We start from the raw sequence: 19,407 nt of genomic DNA on the forward strand, positions 1-19,407 counted from the left end.
TTGTGACTTCACTCTGAAAGTTCCCACATATTGGGATAGGAAGCAGTATTGCACAAACTCTGTATGGCCAGCAAGACCTAGGATGACAAATGCCTATCATATTGCACCTATTCACACCTGAGAGAGAGTTAGTCAGGATAGAGCAAAGAGAATGAATGATCAGATTGGAATCCAGACACAGTAGTCAGGGGTCAATAGCAGGACATCTCCAGCTTAATAGAATAATGCTTAAAATACTCCATTCTAAATGGAATCCAAATAAATGTTCAAGTCTGTCCTCAGCAGGGTAACTCGTTTTGTTGTTATTACACAAGTAGAATGGGAAGAGGCTTTATTTCACTTATGTGGTAACAAAATGCTCAACTCCATTACACAGTAAGTTACAATGTAACGACATGTTAAAATACAGTGTTATCATAGAGTTATTACAGTGTTACTACACTGGCATAAGAATAACGTAATTAGGCTATGTGACACATAATCTATGATATTAAATATAGCAAGTTCTGTACAATGTATATGGATTTTTATGACTGGCTATTATGGTGGAGCAGAGAAGCAGACTGTTGAGACAGACTGGGCAGTTCAGTCAGTTGAGCCCTGGGGTCTGTCTGCTCCTGGGAGGTATGATGACAACCACAGCACTCAGCAGTTAGATAGAGTTAGCACAAGTGTCACCACATACATCACTGACTAGATGACCTTGGAACAGCAGTGCTCACTCACAGTTGCTCTTGATTTATTTGACCGTTTTTTAAAAAGTAGTATCGTTCATTAGCATTCTTGTTGTGTACAGAATCACAAAGGTCAAATAAACATATTTTTAAGAAATTCAATTGTTTATTATTTTTTGTGGACAAACATTGTTTTGCTCTTTGTTTATGCTTCTGTTGAATTAATCAGTTAAAGATGACTTAATTCATAGAAACACTTCCAATAAGGCTTTATTTCATATTCAATTACTGGGCACAGAATCAGATGCACAGGAAAGTATACACTAGAATCCACAGAGATCCACATTTATTCAAATTAGGGACATAATTCCACTATTAAAGGCTTAACGTAATATGGCTAAATAACTGCAAGTCTACAGTCTCTTGCTACAGATCTGTTTTTTGCTGCTGAGATGACATTATCTGATCATGACAGAGTTAACAGGAGTTTCATATCCAGAGGATGTACAGTATTTATCAAATTCCCATCATCCCTGTAACGTTAGCTTATGTTTTTTATTTTACAGTTAGATATGAGATGGAAAAACACATCCTTTAACTGTTCGGTCTTAAAACACAAAATGGAATCCACGTATTCCTATAATAGCTGTAAATACAAAAACACAAAGCAACAACAGCACTCACACCCAACGCAACAGTCAAACTCAACGGTTAACCGCTGTCATTCACACAACCACCACATACAGTGAAATTGAGGGCAAGAACAGCAACTCAAACCCAGAAGTAACACAGTCCTACATACATGAATTATCATGTATACTTTCTTCCAAAGTCTCTGGTACCTTTTTGCTTTTCCACTCTGGTATAATAACAATGTTGTAAAATGGTTCTTCTTCTTCCTTTACCACAACTCTGAAACCCCTCCCCTTTCACTCAATGGCAGACACAGTCACACACATTTGAACAGCAGTTGGAAGTCTGTACTGAGAGGCAGTAAGAGTGTGTGTGTGAATGTGTGTGTGAGTTTGTGTAGATAGACAGTGCTGGACAGGTTACTCATCTACATGCCTCAGCACTCACACATCCTCGAATCATCTCACACTTTGATGTGCAGCAGGACCTGTTTGCGATATGGGTTGAAGTCGTCTGGAACAGTGTCTAAGAAACAACAGATACATGAAGCAGAACATACAAGTAAATGAGTTCACCAGCATTATGTTGTTCAATACAAGTATCGTTAGTGGTTAGTAGCAATGTGAAGAACGGAGTCTTACCGTTGCAGCGGTAGCGCAGGTTGGACCAGATGATGTTCTCTTGGGAGAAACAGAAGACCCCCAGTCGTCCGCCTCTCATGGTAGTGTCAATCACCACGCCAGAGTCAGCCACAATCTCCGTCCCCTCATATAACTTCACCCTGTCACAGAGCGCGGGGCAATGCACAAATCAGGGGACTTTTACATTCCCGTGTCATTTCTAGCCATGTTCCCTCTGGTAATTATCAAAATGAAAGTCATCCACACTGTCTTCATTTATACCACTGTCACATACCCATAACATGTGATTGTTGTGGGTAGCTGTAGTACTTGGCATATGGTCATATAAGAGATTAGTCAAATGAAGTGCCACCAAACTAAAACCCAGTGGCAAGTAACCACAGAACTCAAAATGGGTGATTTGGATGAACAGAGAAAGAGAGACAGAGAGCAAGCCCAGCCCCTGTCCCAGCCACTGCCTGAGTGAGTGCAGTGCATCGCTGCAGTGCTCCATTGACTCCTCTGCACAGCATACAAAGCAGGTGTCTCTCTGTTTGGGTCTGAATAGGGCCTCCCTGCCTCTAAAAAGACCTGTCTCTCTCTCTCCACTCTCCCCTCACTGCACCCCACTGGAGTGCCCCCCCCCTCCACAACCTCCACAAACTCCACCCCCCCAACTCTCCTTTTCTCTGGCAACTTTTTTTATAATGGGCAGTGGCATGTATTCATGGATGCCAAGGGAAGCTAGGGTTCCCCCCAAAAAAATATATATACAAAATAATGTATATTTTGCCTCTCTGTGTTTCATAAATTTCCTTCAATTCGCAACAGGCTGAATGTATCTCATCAGAGAAAGCATCTGATCTAACGTAACAGTGCCCCTCTGTCTCAGTATGTGCAGCATATCTATCTGATGCTGTCTGATCAGAAAGAGTATGAAGTTGTTGCTGCCCGTAGCATTGAATGCATGGGAGGCCAGCGAGCATTTGGTCTCCATTGAAAAAAATATATAAATAAAATAGCCAATCAGTGTTGAGCTAAACTGTGTGAGCTCAGCACTGAATGGTCCTGGAGCACCAAAAAAAAGTGTCAAAGGAAGCCAGTTTGGATTTGGCTTCAGACTAATCACATCACAAGCCAAACATCATTATTGACAGAAACAAATGTGAATTGTTGCATCTCCTTGTGTTGTTGTCTTCCGGAGGCTAGCTTGCTAAAATCGTCCCTTTCCTAAATTGGCAATGGATGGAGATAGGGATTTGAACTTGTGGTTTTACTTAATTATCCATACTGGCCAATGATTATAACGGCGATTCTGATCCAACCATAAATTCATACATTGTCCCCAGGTAGTATGCTGGCCTCGCGCATCGTTGCCCATGAAAGGTAGTTAGGCTAACTAGCAAGCATTTTAATCAGGTAGCCTAGGACAACAAAAAGTGTGTACTATATGACAGAGTTATAAGCCGTTTAGGCAACATGAAAGAGGAGAATGGAATTGGCGTTTCTCTACAAGTAGGGTGAGTCAACATGTTTTTCTACTTATACGTTACGCAAACACACACAAATACACACACACACACACAGAGAAATCAGTTACATGGACAGCCACATCATATTTAGCTTACGTTGATTGGACTAAATAGTTTTTGGTATCTTTTAGTTGTCACTGTATTAGACTAAGCATAGTTGATAAGATGATGTTGAAATGATGCTGGAATAGTGAAGGCAGCTCCTGTTTTCTTTGCAACTTGCGGTAACTCTCCGTGGTTCTAAATCCATAAACATTACCTTGCTTGACCATGCTGTAGGTCATGTAACTGTTTGTTACATGCAATATGTTTTGTGGACTTCACCAGACAGATGTTGCTCTCCAGTTTTGTAATGAAACAAATATGTGGTTGAATTTATTCTGCCACTGTGTCTTCTTATTGTATATATATCACAGTGTCAAGACAGGCTATAGAGCAAATAAAGCAATTATCACAACACATAGGTTATATAATGGCTTTTTGTTCTGGTTTGGCTTCCCTGGTGATTTTACCCACGCATCGCTACTGATAATGGGCCAGAAATGTAAGGGTTTTGAGAGATGCTCAAACACAGGTATTGGTTCAAATGAATGTGTCTTTTGAAAATGTCTAGCTGATGCTTTGTTGAGCACAATGTGGTATTTATGCCACCCAATAAAGCTGGTTTCTTAAACTATTTGCATAAGCAATATGTTCCTCGGACATGACGTCTGATTTAAGATATTCTCTTTCACTCTTAGAATTTGACAATCTGCTTGAGATTTTTCCTTATTCTGCTATGTTACTCTCAGTGCTTCTAGTCAGACTCCCTCACACTTGTTTATCTTTCAGTTTCTTTCTCTGTCTTTGATACTCTCCCTGCTCTCTCCCTCTCTCGCTTTCTCCCCCTCACCTCCTCTTCTCTCTCTCTCTTGCTCTCTCTGTCTCTCTCAGACCCCCCACTCTACAGTAGTTTCCTCTGGATCTGCATATGAACGGGCGCTCAGCAAATTCTTGCCAAGGATTTGGTTGACATGGCAACGGGGACAATAGAGGGCCAGGGGGCCCGGTCTCTCTGTAAAAGTCACAAAGAGGTTTAGGAGGGAAAAATATGGAGTATATATTGGTGAATAGCCACCCAGTCCACCAAACTGCCACCAGCCATCTTTCTTTTTCTTTTTTTTATCATCCAAGCCAAGGCAGTGTAAACTCCCTCTAGTGGTCAACAGTGGTCACACACAGCCGTGTAATCACAACAGTGTCCGTCCAGTGAGGATGAACTCAGCTTCAAGTTCAAAGCCATCGAACACATCTGCCCCCGAGTAAGTAAAAAACAATGGAAATCTGATACATAGTTAAGCAGGTACTAAAGGACTTCAGATCATAAATTCTATTGACAATAAAACAGTTACTGAACATCTGATACAAATAGAAAGTAGTAAATTAAAATCAAATAAAAAGAATAAAGAACTGAGAGAAAGAGGGGTGTGGCCTACCTGATGTAGCCCACCTGGGGCCTGTGGCTGAGCTGCCAGCGGTAAGACGTCTTGTCTCTCCAGCCCACATTCCGTGGGTCCGACCACAGCAGCTTCACCTCCTCGTTGGTGTCCCCTGTGTGCCACAGGGCGTTACGCAGGTACTCACCAGGCCCTGTACGGGACTTCACTGCCTGGAGGGGGACAAGAGAGAGAGAGACAGAGACAGAGAGAGAGAGAGTTTGTTGCATATTCTGAACCCTGTAGTAGATGCTACTTTTTCCATTATTATATTTCACTGGATAACTATCAAAGGTTTTTAGAATGTTTCTCTACCACAACATGCTTTGTTGTACTTATACTACCGTTCAAAAGTGTGGGGTCACTTCGAAATGTCCTTATTTTTTAAATAAAAGCACCTTTTTTATCCATAAAAATAAACATAAAATTGATCAGAAATACAGTCTAGACATTGTTAATGTTATACATGACTATTGTAGCTGGAAACTGCAGATTTTTAATGGAATTTCTACATAGGCCCATTATCAGCAACCATCACTCCTGTGTTCCAAAGGCATGTTGTGTTAGCTAATCAAAGTTTATCATTTTAAAAGGCTAATTGATCATTAGAAAACCCCTTTACAATTATGTTAGCACAGCTGAAAACTGTTGTACTGTTTAAAGAAGCAATAAAACTGGCCTTCTCTACACTAGTTGAGTATCTGGAGCATCAGCATTTGTGGGTTCGATTACAGGCTCAAAATGTCCAGAAACAAAGACCTTTCTTCCGAAACTCATCAGTCTATTCCTGTTCTGAAAAATTAAGGCTATTCCATGCGAGAAATTGCCAAGAAACTGAAGATCTCGTACAACGCTGTGTAATACACCCTTCACAGAACAGCGCAAGCTGGCTCTAACCAGAATAGAAAGAGGAGTGGGAGGCCCCAGTGCACAACTGAGCAAGAGGACAAGTACATTAGAGTGTCTAGTTTGAGAAATAGATGCCTCACAAGTACTCAACTGGCAGCTTCATTAAATAGTACCCACAAAACACCAGTTTCAACGTCAACAGTGAAGTGGCTGCTCCGGGATGCTGGCCTTCGAGCCTTCATTTCTCAGAACAAGAATAGACTGACGAGTTTCAGAAGAAAGGTCTTTGTTTCTGGACATGTTGAGCCTGTAATCGAACCCACAAGTGCTGATGCTCCAGATACTCAACTAGACTAAAGAAGGCAAGGTTTTATTGCTTCTTTAATCAGTATAACAGTTTTTAGCTGTGATAACATAATTGTAAAAGGGTTTTCTAATGATCAAGTAGCCTTTTAAAATGATAAACTTGGATTAGCTAGCACAACATGCCATTGGAACACAGGAGTAATGGTTGCTGATAATGGGCCTCTGTACGCCTATGTAGATATTCCATTAAAAAAACTGCAGTTTCCCGCTACAATAGTCATTTACAACATTAACAATGTCTACACTGTATTTCTGATCAATTTGATGTTATTTTATTGGACAAAACATTTGCTTTTCTTTCAAAACAAGGACATTTCGAAGTGACCCCACACTTTTGAACGGTAGTGTATATCCAACAGCAGAGTCTATCTGAAAGTGATTCTCAGGAAGTGTCCCGATTCAGCCAAGTTTCTTATCAGTAGCACCACCTATAGGCTGCTGTGTTTGTGTCCCATCACTCACTTTGAGCTGCAGGCCAGGTTGGGCCATGGCCCTGAAGGGTGTCGACTGCCAGTAGGTCTGCTCTGTCTGTTTCCACATTACCACGTAGAAGGAAGAGGAGTCCTGGTAGCCGAAAATGAAGCCTGCATAGTCGTCGTCCGTCACCGTGTTAATGTGGAAGGTGCCCTCAAAGTCCACCCCATTGAACGCTGTGTAGCCTGGGGGAGGTTATTGCGTTGAGTCAGGTCAATTCAGTTCATTGGAATTTAAAAATATACAGTACCAGTCAAACATTTGGACACACCTACTCATTCATTATTTTTACTATTTTCTACATTGTAGAATAATAATGGAGACATCAAAACTGTGAAATAACACATATGGAATCACGTAGTAAGCAAAAACGTGTTAAACAAATCTAAATATATTTTATATTTGAGATTCTTCAAAGTAACCACCCTTTGCCTCGATGACAGCTTTGCACACTCTTGGCATTCTCTCAACCAGCTTCATGAGGTAGTCACCTGGAATGCATTTCAATTAGCCGGTGGGCCATGTTAAAAGTTCATTTGTGGAATTTCTTTCCTTCTTAATGCGTTTGAGCCAATCAGGTAGTGGTGGTATACAGAAGATAGCCCTATTTGGTAAAAGACCAAGTCCATATTATGGCAAGAACAGCTCAAATAAGCAAAGAGAAATGACAGTCCATCATGGAGGTCAGTCAATGCGTAAACTTTCAAGAACTTTGAAAGTTTCTTCAAGTGTAGTTGCAGAAACCATCAAGCGCTATGATGAAACTGACTTTCATGAGGACCTCCACAGGAAAAAAAGACCCAGAGTTACCTCTGCTGCAGAGGATAAGTTCATTAGAGTTAGCAGCCTCAGAAATTGCAGCCCAAATAAATGCTTCACAGAGTTCAAGTAACATCTCAACATCAACTGTTCAGAGGAGACTGTGTGAATCAGGCCTTCATGGTCAATTTGCTGCAAAGAAACCATTACTAAAGGGCACCAATAAGAAGAAGAGACTTGCTTGGGCCAAGAAACATGAGCAGTAGACATTAGACAGGTGGAAATGTGTCCTTTGGTGTGATGAGTACAAATTTGAGATGTTTGGTTCCAACCACAATCTCTGCATGTGTGGTTCCCACCTTGAAGCATGGAAGAGGAGGTGTGATGGTGTATTGGTGTGGGGGTGCTTTGCTGGTGACACTGTCAGTGATTTATTTAGAATTCAAGGCACACTTAACCAGCATGGCTAACACAGCATTCTGCAGAGATACGCCATCCCATCTGGTTTGCGCTTGGTGGGACTATCCTTTGTTTTTCAACAGGACAATGGCCCAACACACCTCCAGGCTGTGTAAGGGCTATTTTACCAAGAAGGAGAGTGATGGAGTGCTGCATCAGATGACCTGGCCTCCACAATCACCCGACCTAAACCCAATTGAGATGGTTTGGGATGAGTTAGACCGTAGAGTGAAGGAAAAGCAGCCAACAAGTGCTCAGCATATGTGGCAACTCCTTCAAGACTGTTGGAAAAGCATTCCAGGTGAAGCTGGTTGAGAATGCCCTTGAATGAGTAGGTGTGTCCAAACTTTTGACTGGTACTGAATATATTTATTTCCAGGACCTTTTCAATACACAGCTATACTCAAATCACTGTATAGGCCAGAATTTGAGTAATTCTATTTAGAATACATCACAGGACCAGGACAAGAAGTAACAAACAACATAACTCATAACATCAACTTACCCACAGCTAAACCAGGATCACTGTTCATGGTCTGAACTATTTCCATGCCCTGCAATAAAAGAGGATTCGCTAATATCAGAATCCGTATCCACAATGAATCATACATAAGAGCGTGACAAATATGCACAATGCAATATGCCATGCTTTAGTCTGTAGTCAATGCACTAGCATAGGCCTATTTATAATAACCATAATAGTCCTCCTTGTAAACTGATTTCAGAGTAGGAGGATAACCTTAAAGGGATATTTCAGCCTACAATCAAAGTTGTTCATGTGTTGAGCCAAAGAGGGAGGTCAAGGGTCACCTGATTGAGCACCACCCAATTGGGATCGATCTGGGCATCGCCCTCTGGATCCAGAATGACTGTCTGATAGGCTCTGAAGTCTGTCAGAGTGACCTCTGAACTCTCAGGGCACACATCAATCAGATCCCAGACTGAATCGTTGTCAAAGTCGTTCTCACACACGTCGCCCACCCCGTTACCTGGGAGAGGAGGGGGAGATGGCCATAGTAAGACAGAGGGGCACTTCTGAAGCATGTAGCGATGCAGAAGTAAAAAAATAAGCTAAAACTTGAACATTGAACTATCCCTTTAACGGTTGGTTACTGTTAAAGGGATAGTTCACTGTTCAAGTTTTAATAACGGTTGGTTACTGTTAAAGGGATAGTTCACTGTTCAAGTTTTAATAACGGTTGGTTACTGTTAAAGGGATAGTTCACTGTTCAAGTTTTAATAACGGTTGGTTACTGTTAAAGGGATAGTTCACTGTTCAAGTTTTAATAACGGTTGGTTACTGTTAAAGGGATAGTTCACTGTTCAAGTTTTAATAACGGTTGGTTACTGTTAAAGGGATAGTTCACTGTTCAAGTTTTAATAACGGTTGGTTACTGTTAAAGGGAGGGTTCACTGTTCAAGTTTTAGTAACGGTTGGTTACTGTTAAAGGGATAGTTCACTGTTCAAGTTTTAGTAACGGTTGGTTACTGTTAAAGGGATAGTTCACTGTTCAAGTTTTAATAACGGTTGGTTACTGTTAAAGGGATAGTTCACTGTTCAAGTTTTAATAACGGTTGGTTACTGTTAAAGGGATAGTTCACTGTTCAAGTTTTAATAACGGTTGGTTACTGTTAAAGGGATAGTTCACTGTTCAAGTTTTAATAACGGTTGGTTACTGTTAAAGGGATAGTTCACTGTTCAAGTTTTAATAACGGTTGGTTACTGTTAAAGGGATAGTTCACTGTTCAAGTTTTAATAACGGTTGGTTACTGTTAAAGGGATAGTTCACTGTTCAAGTTTTAATAACGGTTGGTTACTGTTAAAGGGATAGTTCACTGTTCAAGTTTTAATAACGGTTGGTTACTGTTAAAGGGATGGTTCACTGTTCAAGTTTTAGTAACGGTTGGTTACTGTTAAAGGGAGGGTTCACTGTTCAAGTTTTAGTAACGGTTGGTTACTGTTAAAGGGATAGTTCACTGTTCAAGTTTTAATAACGGTTGGTTACTGTTAAAGGGATAGTTCACTGTTCAAGTTTTAGTAACGGTTGGTTACTGTTAGAATCTTTCTGGTTGGGGTTGGTGATAAGTCTGCAGTTGTCTTGAATGTCTGGGATCCAGTCATTGTCATCGTCATCGTCACAGTCGTCCCCAAGGCCATCGTTGTCCGAGTCCAGCTGGGAGCTGTTGGGATGGTCAGGGCAGTTGTCCCTGGAGTCCTGGTGACCGTCCCCATCCCTGGAACACACATAGACGCATTGGAATTCAGTTAAACTCCTAGGATGGGATTTAATTCAAGGAGTGCTCTAGCACAGTTCACTAGACAACCGACAATGCGCCTTAGGCATTTTAAACAGCGTTCATGGTAAATGCTGCGCATGTCGGCTCAATCGTAAATGACCTTTTAAAATACGGTATAGTGCGCTGCCCTATAACGCGCCTTGCATTGAATCCTGGCCCAAGTCGTGTTATGTTCACTTATTTTGTTTGTACCGAAATAGTTAGTGTTTTTTTGATCACCTAGAAAAACACCATCAGGAAGTTCTAACAACTGCAGCACAAAAACAAGCCCCAGCAGGTGTGTGTGTCTACTTGTAAATCCCAGCAGGTGTGTGTATCTACTTGTAAATCCCAGCAGGTGTAAAGTGAGTGTGTTTTTTTGTGAATATGAGCGCAGCAGGTGCATGTTTGTGTGTGTTAGGCACAGCAGGTGTAGCGCTGTGTGACAGCTGTAGCAGTGTGAGTGCAGTTTGTGTGTGTTTGTGTGCGTGCATGTTGAAGTCAGAGACTCACGTGTCCTGGTCAGTGTCACACACATCTCCCACCAGGTCATTGTCAATGTCTGTCTAGGGGGAGAGGGTCAGAATAAACCAAAGACAAGACAAATGAGTAGCCTAAACCCCTGTTTCAGCCAAGAGTGGCTGAAAATCTTCTGTAGATGCACATTTTGGGAGTTGGGGGTGTGTGAAGGTTATTTTACCTGCATGGGGTTGCTGATCTCAGGGCAGCTGTCGCAGGCGTCTCCTACCCCGTCTCCGTCCCTGTCTGTCTGCATGGGGTTGGGGACCTTGGGGCAGTTGTCCAGCACGTTGGGGATACCTGAACACCAGGGTAAGACAGGGGGGGAGACATGAGGACCATCACCTAGTTGCTTAGATTTGCTATGTTATCAATGAGTTCAATGCCAACTTCAACGGCGGCCCACAAAAAGGTCCCCCGGACATCTTGCCGTTTATGTGTGAGTACAATTGTGAGTGCGTGCACACGCGTCTGTGTGAATACACACCATCTCCATCTATGTCATTGTCACAGGCGTCTCCTTGCCCGTTGCTGTCCGTATCCTTCTGGTCAATGTTAGGGACATTGGGACAGTTGTCACAGGCGTCACCGAAAGAGTCTGTGTCCGAGTTCTGCTGATCTTTGTTGGGTTCTAGTCGACAGTTATCCTGCAAAATATAACAGTTATGGTCATGAGAAAAAATGAGAAACAACGACTTACAATCATACAAGTTATATTATCACACACATACACCCAGATACAATTACCACAGAGGGTCTGAGATGGAAACACACCTCCACATTCTTGATGCCGTCTCCATCTGCGTCCTCGTCACACTGGTCTCCGATGCCGTCGTTGTCTGCGTCCTCCTGGCCTGAGTTGGGTGTGTAAACACAGTTGTCCCGTTTACAGTGCTTGTCATTGTCCATACAGGGCAGAGAGCGGTCTGGGTATCCATCAATGTCTGTGTCTGTGCCACAAGTGTTCCCATTACCGGCCCAGCCAATGTTGCACTGGAGAATGGAAGAAAAGAGAGCATTTTAAAACAAACCTACAATACATCTATAACAGGGGTGGGCAACTCCAGTCCTTGAGGGCCTGATTGGTGAAACAGTTTTGTCCCAGCTCCAGCTAACACACCTGACTCCAATAATCAACTAATCATGATCTTCAGTTTAGAATGCAATTTAATTAATCAGCTGTGTTTGATAGGGATGGAGGATAGTGCAGTGTGGCTTCTCTTTTCCTGTCCAGGAGGGCAAAGATAGTAAAAGACCACTGTTGCTTACCGCACAGGACACCTCTCCGTTCCTCTCTATGATGCAGTGGGCATTGGCATCACAGGGGTTAAAGCTGAGTGTGGCACAGGACCTACGGGGCACGCAGCCCACTGTCTGGTTCCCCAGGTAACCCACCTTACAGCCACCACACCTGAACGAGCCCTGGGAGAGAAAGATGGAAGGAGAGGTTGGGAGAGAGAGAGAGAGAGAGAGAGAGAGAGAGGGGGGAGAGAGAGAGAGAGAGAGAGAGAGAGAGAGAGAGAGAGGAGAGAGAGAGAGAGAGAGAGAGAGGAGGGTGGAGAGAGAAAGGAGGAGGGTGGAGAGAGAAAGAGAGATGGGGGAAGGGAGAGAGAACAGCTTTACCCCACAGCGGCTCTAGAGTACCCTCATATGATCAATAGAGGGCGATGTCTCGTTTGTGAAGATTTGACGCTGTACATACATTGTAATAAACATCTTCACATTGGAAAAGGGTTTCTACTTACGATGGTGTTGGTACACATGGAGTGGGGCACACAGGCATTGGCAACTTCAATACACTCATCGATGTCTACACACTCCTATAGACAAACCCACAGCAAGGTGTGTGAGGAAGAAAAAAGACAATAGGGAATTATGGATTATGTCAATAAGGAAAAAAGTGATAGTGTGTGTGTGTGTGTGTGTGTGTGTGTGTGTGTGTGTGTGTGTGTGTGTGTGTGTGTGTGTGTGTGTGTGTGTACCTGCTTGTGGTACTTGGCATACTCCAGTCCGACCCCAAAGAGGGGTGGGCCCCAGAGACCAGGGGGACAGAGCTCACAGCTAAAACCCTTCACTGTGTTTATACACGCACCTGGAGAGTAGCAGGGCTGGGCTATGGAACACTGAGACATGTTAGAGAGACAGAGAATAGAAATAGAGAGAGAATAGAGAGAGTGGGGGAGACGAGAGAGAAATAGACAGAGATAAGTGGTAAAGTAGGGGCCCTTTGAAATAAGAGCCGTGAGTACAGTACTTGAAGTGACTCTGTCTATTTTGACAACAGCTCAGCTGTCACCCTAAAAGCCTTGTCAATTCACATTTCATTCAACAGTGAGCTTGAGGCAGTGTAAAAACCACAATTTAAAACCCAGCCAGGCTAATTTCCATTTCCTGTCTGTTATTGTGTTATACCTCGTCAATGTCCTGGCAGTGGGTTCCGTTGCCCATCATGCCCTCTGGGCAGGGACCACAGCGATACCCTGGGTAGTCAAAGGTCTCCATGCAGGAGACACCCTTAAAACAGGGGTTGGGGGAGCAGGGGGAACGAGAGTCGTGGAAGCCTGGAGGTCAACACACCGTTGGTTTAGGTTTTGTTGTGTATTTAAGAGCGAGACAAGAATAGGGAACATGAGGAATGGGTCAAATTTCCCATACATATTGTTTGTTTTCCCATGGCTGTTCACTCACCACACACTTGGCACTCCAGAATGGTGTTCCTAATCAGGGACATCTCCTTCACCTGGAGAAGGAGAGGACATCAGTGAAAATGCACAATCACATACAGTATGCAGACACACACACATGCTGCATGCATACACTTGTACAAACCCACACACACACAACCCACCTGCTCTCTGATGTCCTCTCGCAGCTCTCCTAGGATCTGGTTAAAGATGATTAGCTGACCAATCAGAGCCTTAGTGTGGTCACCTGACATACAATACCCACAGAATGCCCAATCATTGTCAAGTAAAGCCAACACACATTTCCATAAGACATTGATTTCACTGTATACTTGAAAAGAGACATTTGGATACACTCACCTAGAATGGAGTTCACTTCTGCAGTCGCACCGACTGTAAGAAGAGGAAAAGGACTTTAGGTTGAAACATGTTCAGGATACACATCTGATTCACTTTGTTCATAACAGACTTCATCTTGGAAAGTCATATAGTGATTTTGGACACACCTGTGTTATAGACTGATGAATCCCCCTGGAATGGACAGTCTGCCAGGGCACCTGCTTTGGCCACACTGCCCCCTAGCGCCATTTTGAGGGACTCCACAGCGCCCTGTAATGGGAGAAGCTTGGATCACACCATGTTGTGGTTGAAGCTGCTATTAATGATATGATTTTAAATGACAGCTGTTGCTATGGTTAAAGAGGACCAACTCTCAATTAAAAGTCGCCTCCTCTCCTCGTCTTCTCCACTTCAACTACACTGATGTGAAAGACCTTGACAGGTGAAAGCTAATTTCCAGTAGGCATCCACCATATTGCTTCACCCTGTGTTTTCAAATAAGTGCAGACTGAGGATAGGAGACGAGGAGAGAAAGCCACGTTGGGCTATTGAGATGAAGCCCTGGCCCCTAGCTAAAGGGGCATGGGATTTACTTGAGACTTAGTGTCAGACTCAGTGCTCCTTGTCACCTGTAGCCTTGCGTAGGCCTTGAAGCCATTACGAATCTCCACCTTCTCCGCAGAGAGAGGGACCAATGGAGGGAGGCCCTGGCTGGAGTCAGCCAATCGACAATTGACGTAGAGCTCCAGGTGTAGGTTGTCTCTGCGCAGGCCTCCAACCCGGAGAATAATGGAGTGTGTGCGACCATCAGCCAGGTTTGCGCTCTGGAGGTTCACTGTGTGAATTTTGCCATCCTCCCTCACGTAACGCACCAGAGCTATGGGAGAGGGTAGCGGGGAGAATAAAAAAAAAAAAAAGGATTTACTGAACAAGGAAAGGTAACTAATAACAGCAAAATAAGAACAAGGAGAGAAAAGTCAAACAGATACAAAAAAAGGGGGGTGGAAAAAGGAAAACTTGATGGACAGATTGATATTCATATGAACACTTTTAAATACTAAAGGTGGTTTGAGACGGAGTTAGTTGTATGCTCCGTCACAGAGAAACTGGGAAATTGTTCATTCTGGTTTAATCAGTGGGTGAGAGTGAAGTACCTTTATTGATCTTTCCCATGATGGCCAGCTCCAGGTACTTCTTGTTCTCATCTTTGCTGTAGAGGCCCAGCAGCACCCCTCCCATCTTGGGAGGCAGGCGGAATGTGGACACGATGTAGATGTCACTGAGCACACTCATGGCACCTGTCACCTTCTCCACCGCAGACACACTGGTCTTGGAGTCCAGCGTTAGCATGTCAATGACTGGAGAGGGGGTGGGGAGAGAGAGATAATGAAAGAGGGAATGACAGAGAGAGATAATGAAAAGAGAGGGTATCTATCTACCACTTTCCCTGATCAAAGGCTCTCATCCAGTCCCATGATGACGCTTCACATTTGACCCTTGCCCAGGTATATGAGGACACCTGTTGAGTGACTAGTTGACATCTCTGAAGCAACATCTAACTTAACAATAGCAAATCTGACTCTTATTATAACCACATCCCTTATGAAGACTCCTTAAGAAACAAGTTTTACAAGCTGTTTCATTTCACTAATAAATCCCCATCTACAGGTTAAATGTTTGTTTAATAGGCAGATAGTACAGTGTTATAACATTGAAGGTACAAATACAGAGTACATTTCAACTATTTTCTTACACATATTTTTCTATTTAATTTCTCTTCCTATGACTATGAATTTATCTCTGTATTTATTGTCTTTTGTAAACTATGCACCAATACAGAATTAATTTACTTCCATCAATTTTAGCAGTGGCATTCCTGAACATTATCACAGAGAACTTCATAGTGCCAAAAGTCAAAGCCCATGCTGACACATTGCTGGATATTAAAACCCAGGGGGAAACAAAAGAGAGAGGAATAAAAGGAGCAGGACTCCTGGCTGCTTTCTGGCTCTTAGTAAGAAGGCTTTCCCCTTCCTCCTTCCTCTCTCTCTGTCTCTCTCTCTCTCTCTCTCTCTTGCTATTATTTCTGACACCTCCTCACCCGTTCACACACTGGTTTGGACAATGAGGTTTGGCAATGATCAGGATTTCTGCCACAAACAGGCTGTGAGCACTCAAGGGGGAAAGAGGGGAATAGGGGGAAAGTCAGCCAAGGAAGTCAGAAAATAGTTGGCCTAGCACGTTCTCTGTTCCTGTATATGTCATAAAGAATACAAGTGGAGGAGAATATCAGTTATGACAGGGAAGGAAAAAACTGGTCATCTCAAAAAAGAAAGAAAAGAGAGAGGAAATATGAATGATCAATTGGAAATAATATGAAATATTATTTGTGTATCAAATGGAAAATAAATAACCTAATTAACCAGCAGTGAAACATGACCAACATAACCAAGATGAATGAGACAACAGATGATAGAAAGTAGCCTATAGAGATAAAACAGAACATTTCAAGCCATAAAGGTGAAAGAAAAACGTTGCGCCCTGTGTGTGGAGTGTTTTACACTCGACTTGGAAATTGTTATAGGGTTCGCACACACTTCTAAAACTACAGTTTTAACTAATATTATCAGAGTTATAACAACCATCTCGAGTTTATGTGTGTCTATGGCAGAACAAAGTGAAGTCCAGACCAAAAACTGTCTGCATCAATTAATTTCGAAAACACACTTCGACCTAATTTAATTTGAGGATTCACAAAATACGCACTCCTATGAGTGAGTTAGTATTATTTGTTTTACCTTGCATATCTTGCTTATCCATTGGCTCACATGTTGCAATGAATAGAAATGTGGATAGAGCCAGAAAAGTTGGCCCATCGCGCCACGCACCCATGTCCCAAGAAACGGTGCGGGAAAGTTGACACGAAAGTCAACAGGAGTAAATAACCATCCGCCGAGAGTCCACTTTGATGTTTATGAATGGAGCTTTATTTCAAAATATAAGTCTGCAGGGTGAGTTGACCGCAGAATATAGGTTCAAGAGCCGTTACAAATGTCGACTGGCTTCCTACAGGCGCGCTCCGGCCAAGTACCTCGTTCGCGCAGAGTGGATGTGACAGTGAGCGAGGGAGTTCATTCGCCTGCTATAACCTGAGGCGTGCGGGGTGTCAAACTTTCTCAATTCTCATGTTATACAGCCATAATCTAGGCTGTGCCGGTAGTCTATACAGTAATTAATCTGCTATAACGTTATTTATAGCAGGGGTGTTCAACTCTTACCCTATGAGGTATGTTGTACCTAATAATTATTTGCAACCACCTGGTGTCCCAAGTCGAAATAAATCCCTGATTAGAAGGGAACAATGAAAGAACACAGGTAGAACTGGCTTCGAGGTCCAGAGTTGATTTTGAGGGGCCTATAGCCTTAAGTAGGCTATGTACTTCAAACAGATCAGACTATCATCCCTGGGCAGGAAGATAAAAGAGGATAAGGAAAGAAGAACAAAACAGAAAAACAAACAAGATGTCATAAAATGGTTCACATGTGTTTCCATGATATTAAGGTCTACTAAACTAACATCTGGAATTGTTTTAAGATGGTCATACCATGGATCATTTAGCTATTAGATTTTACATTTTAGGACCCCTTTAGGTATGGCTATCAAATATATATATATATATATATATATATATATATATATATACAGTTGAAGTTGGAAGTTTACATACAATTAGGTTGGCATCATTAAAACTCGTTTTTCAACCACTCCCCAAATTTCTTGTTAACAAACTATAGTTTTGGCAAGTCGGTTAGGACATCTACTTTGTGCATGACACAAGTCATTTTTCCAACCATTGTTTACAGACAGATTATTTCACTTACAATTCACTGTATCACAATTCCAGTGGGTCAGAAGTTTACATGCACTAAGTTGACTGTGCCTTTAAACAGCTTGGAAAATTCCAGAAAATTATGTCATGGCTTTAGAAGCTTCTGATAGGCTAATTGACATCATTTGAGTCCATTGGAGGTGTACCTGTGGATGTATTTCAAGGCCTACCTTCAAACTCAGTCCCTCTTTGCTTGACATTATGGGAAAATCAAAAGAAATCAGCCAAGACCTCAGAAAAAAATTGTAGACCTCCACAAGTCTGGTTCATCCTTGGGAGCAATTTCCAAAAGTCTGAAGTTACCACGTTCATCTGTACAAACAATAGTATGCAAGTATAAACCGCTCAGGAAGGAGACACATTCTGTCTCCTAGAGATGAATGTACTTTGGTGCGAAAAGTGCAAATCAATCCCAGAACAACAGCAAAGGACCTTGTGAAGATGCTGGAGGAAACAGGTACAAAAGTATCTATATCCACAGTAAAACGAGTCCTATGTTGACATAACCTGAAAGGCCGCTCAGCAAGGAAGAAACCACTGCTCCAAAACCGCCATAAAAAAGCCAGACTACGGTTTGCAACTACACATGGGGACAAAGACCGTACATTCTGGAGAAATGTCCTCTGGTCTGATGAAACAAAAATAGAACTGTTTGGCCATAATGACCATTGTGATGTTTGGAGGGAAAAGGGGTATGCTTGCAAACCGAAGAACACCATCCAACCATGAAGCACGGGGGTGGCAGCATAATTTTGTGGATGTGCTTTGCTGCAGGAGGGACTGGTGCACTTCACAAAATAGATGGCATCATGAGGGAGGAAAATGATGTGGATATATTGATGCAACAGCTCAAGACATCAGTCAGGAAGTTAAAGCTTGGTCGCAAATGAGTCTTCCAAATGGACAACGACCCCAAGCATACTTCCAAAGTTGTGGCAAAATGGCTTGAGGACAACCAAGTCAAGGTATTGAGGTGGCCATCACAAAGCCCTGACCTCAATCCCATAGAAAAATTGTGGACAGAACTGAAAAAGCGTGTGCAAGCAAGGAGGCCTACAAACATGACTCAGTAACACCAGCTCTGTCAGGAGGAATGGGCCAAAATGCACCCAACTTATTGTGGGAAGCTTGTGGAAGGCTACCCGAAACATTTGACCCAAGTTAAACAATTTAAAGGCAATGCTACCAAATACTAATTGAGTGTATGTCAACTTCTGACACACTGGGAATGTGATGAAAGAAATAAAGCTGAAGTAAATCAATCTCTCTACTATTATTCTGACATTTCACATTCTTAAAATAAAGTGGTGATCCTAACTGACCTAAGACAGTGACTTTTTACTAAAAGTCAGGAATTGTGAAAAACTGCGTTTAAATGTATTTGGCTAACGTGTATGTAAACTTCCGACTTCAACTGTATATGTTTTGTTGTTGATAAAATACTATAGCCCATAGAAAGCAATGAATAACACATTCATAAATGGCAAAAAAAAGACAGTCAAAAAATAAATCATAAGGAATAAGGTTTTGACGGGTCTGTCCTATATATATTTATTTTTGTCTTTTTGGACACTCCTTAACTTTTTGGCACAAAACTACCTCCATACTTCCATTCATTTGTATGGGCTACTATCAGACAAGGGGTTGTTTGAGCAAAACAGAGAACACCATCCTGTTCATGAGTCTCATCTTTCCATAGAGGTGTTATATTCATTTGTAGGCCAAATCTAAAGTTCAATGTGGTTCAATCACATTTTCAACTCTCAATTGTTTTTCACAAAAACCTTTGCGTTAAATAGTAGATGTGTATAGCTCTGGTCTTCCCACAGCGCGCTCTAGCCAACAGCTTGCAGATAA

At 42.4% G+C, this 19,407-nt stretch overlaps 1 protein-coding gene across 1 annotated transcript; it reads right to left on the minus strand.

Annotated features, from left to right (window-relative positions):
• Positions 1 to 316: 316 nt before the first annotated feature.
• On the minus strand, positions 317 to 16,885 carry LOC139424557 (thrombospondin-3a-like). Its single transcript, XM_071176524.1, has 22 exons — positions 16,459 to 16,885; positions 14,815 to 15,018; positions 14,290 to 14,537; positions 13,828 to 13,930; positions 13,682 to 13,714; positions 13,486 to 13,568; positions 13,326 to 13,377; positions 13,050 to 13,198; positions 12,620 to 12,760; positions 12,383 to 12,457; positions 11,907 to 12,059; positions 11,412 to 11,630; positions 11,125 to 11,284; positions 10,819 to 10,937; positions 10,632 to 10,684; positions 9,895 to 10,076; positions 8,652 to 8,830; positions 8,347 to 8,395; positions 6,612 to 6,808; positions 4,935 to 5,107; positions 1,949 to 2,088; positions 317 to 1,832 (listed from the first exon to the last, which is right to left on the minus strand). The coding sequence occupies exons 1-22, from the start codon at positions 16,550 to 16,552 to the stop codon at positions 1,771 to 1,773; spliced, it is 2,868 nt and encodes a 955-aa protein (XP_071032625.1). The 5' UTR covers positions 16,553 to 16,885; the 3' UTR covers positions 317 to 1,770.
• Between the last annotated feature and the right edge of the window lie 2,522 nt (positions 16,886 to 19,407).

Source organism: Oncorhynchus clarkii, chromosome 2 (genome assembly GCF_045791955.1).
Source record: "Oncorhynchus clarkii lewisi isolate Uvic-CL-2024 chromosome 2, UVic_Ocla_1.0, whole genome shotgun sequence".
Taxonomy (NCBI): Eukaryota; Metazoa; Chordata; class Actinopteri; order Salmoniformes; family Salmonidae; genus Oncorhynchus; species Oncorhynchus clarkii.

Excerpts from the sequence above, each read along its gene's own strand:
- LOC139424557 (XM_071176524.1), bottom strand. The coding sequence starts at position 16,552 with ATGGGTGCGTGGCGCGATGGGCCAACTTTTCTGGCTCTATCCACATTT. Across the intron at positions 12,060-12,382 it reads CCATGTGTACCAACACCATC|GGCTCGTTCAGGTGTGGTGG; the intron begins GTAAGTAGAAAC and ends TTTCTCTCCCAG. Across the intron at positions 10,685-10,818 it reads AGATCAGCAACCCCATGCAG|ACAGACATTGACAATGACCT; the intron begins GTAAAATAACCT and ends CTCTCCCCCTAG.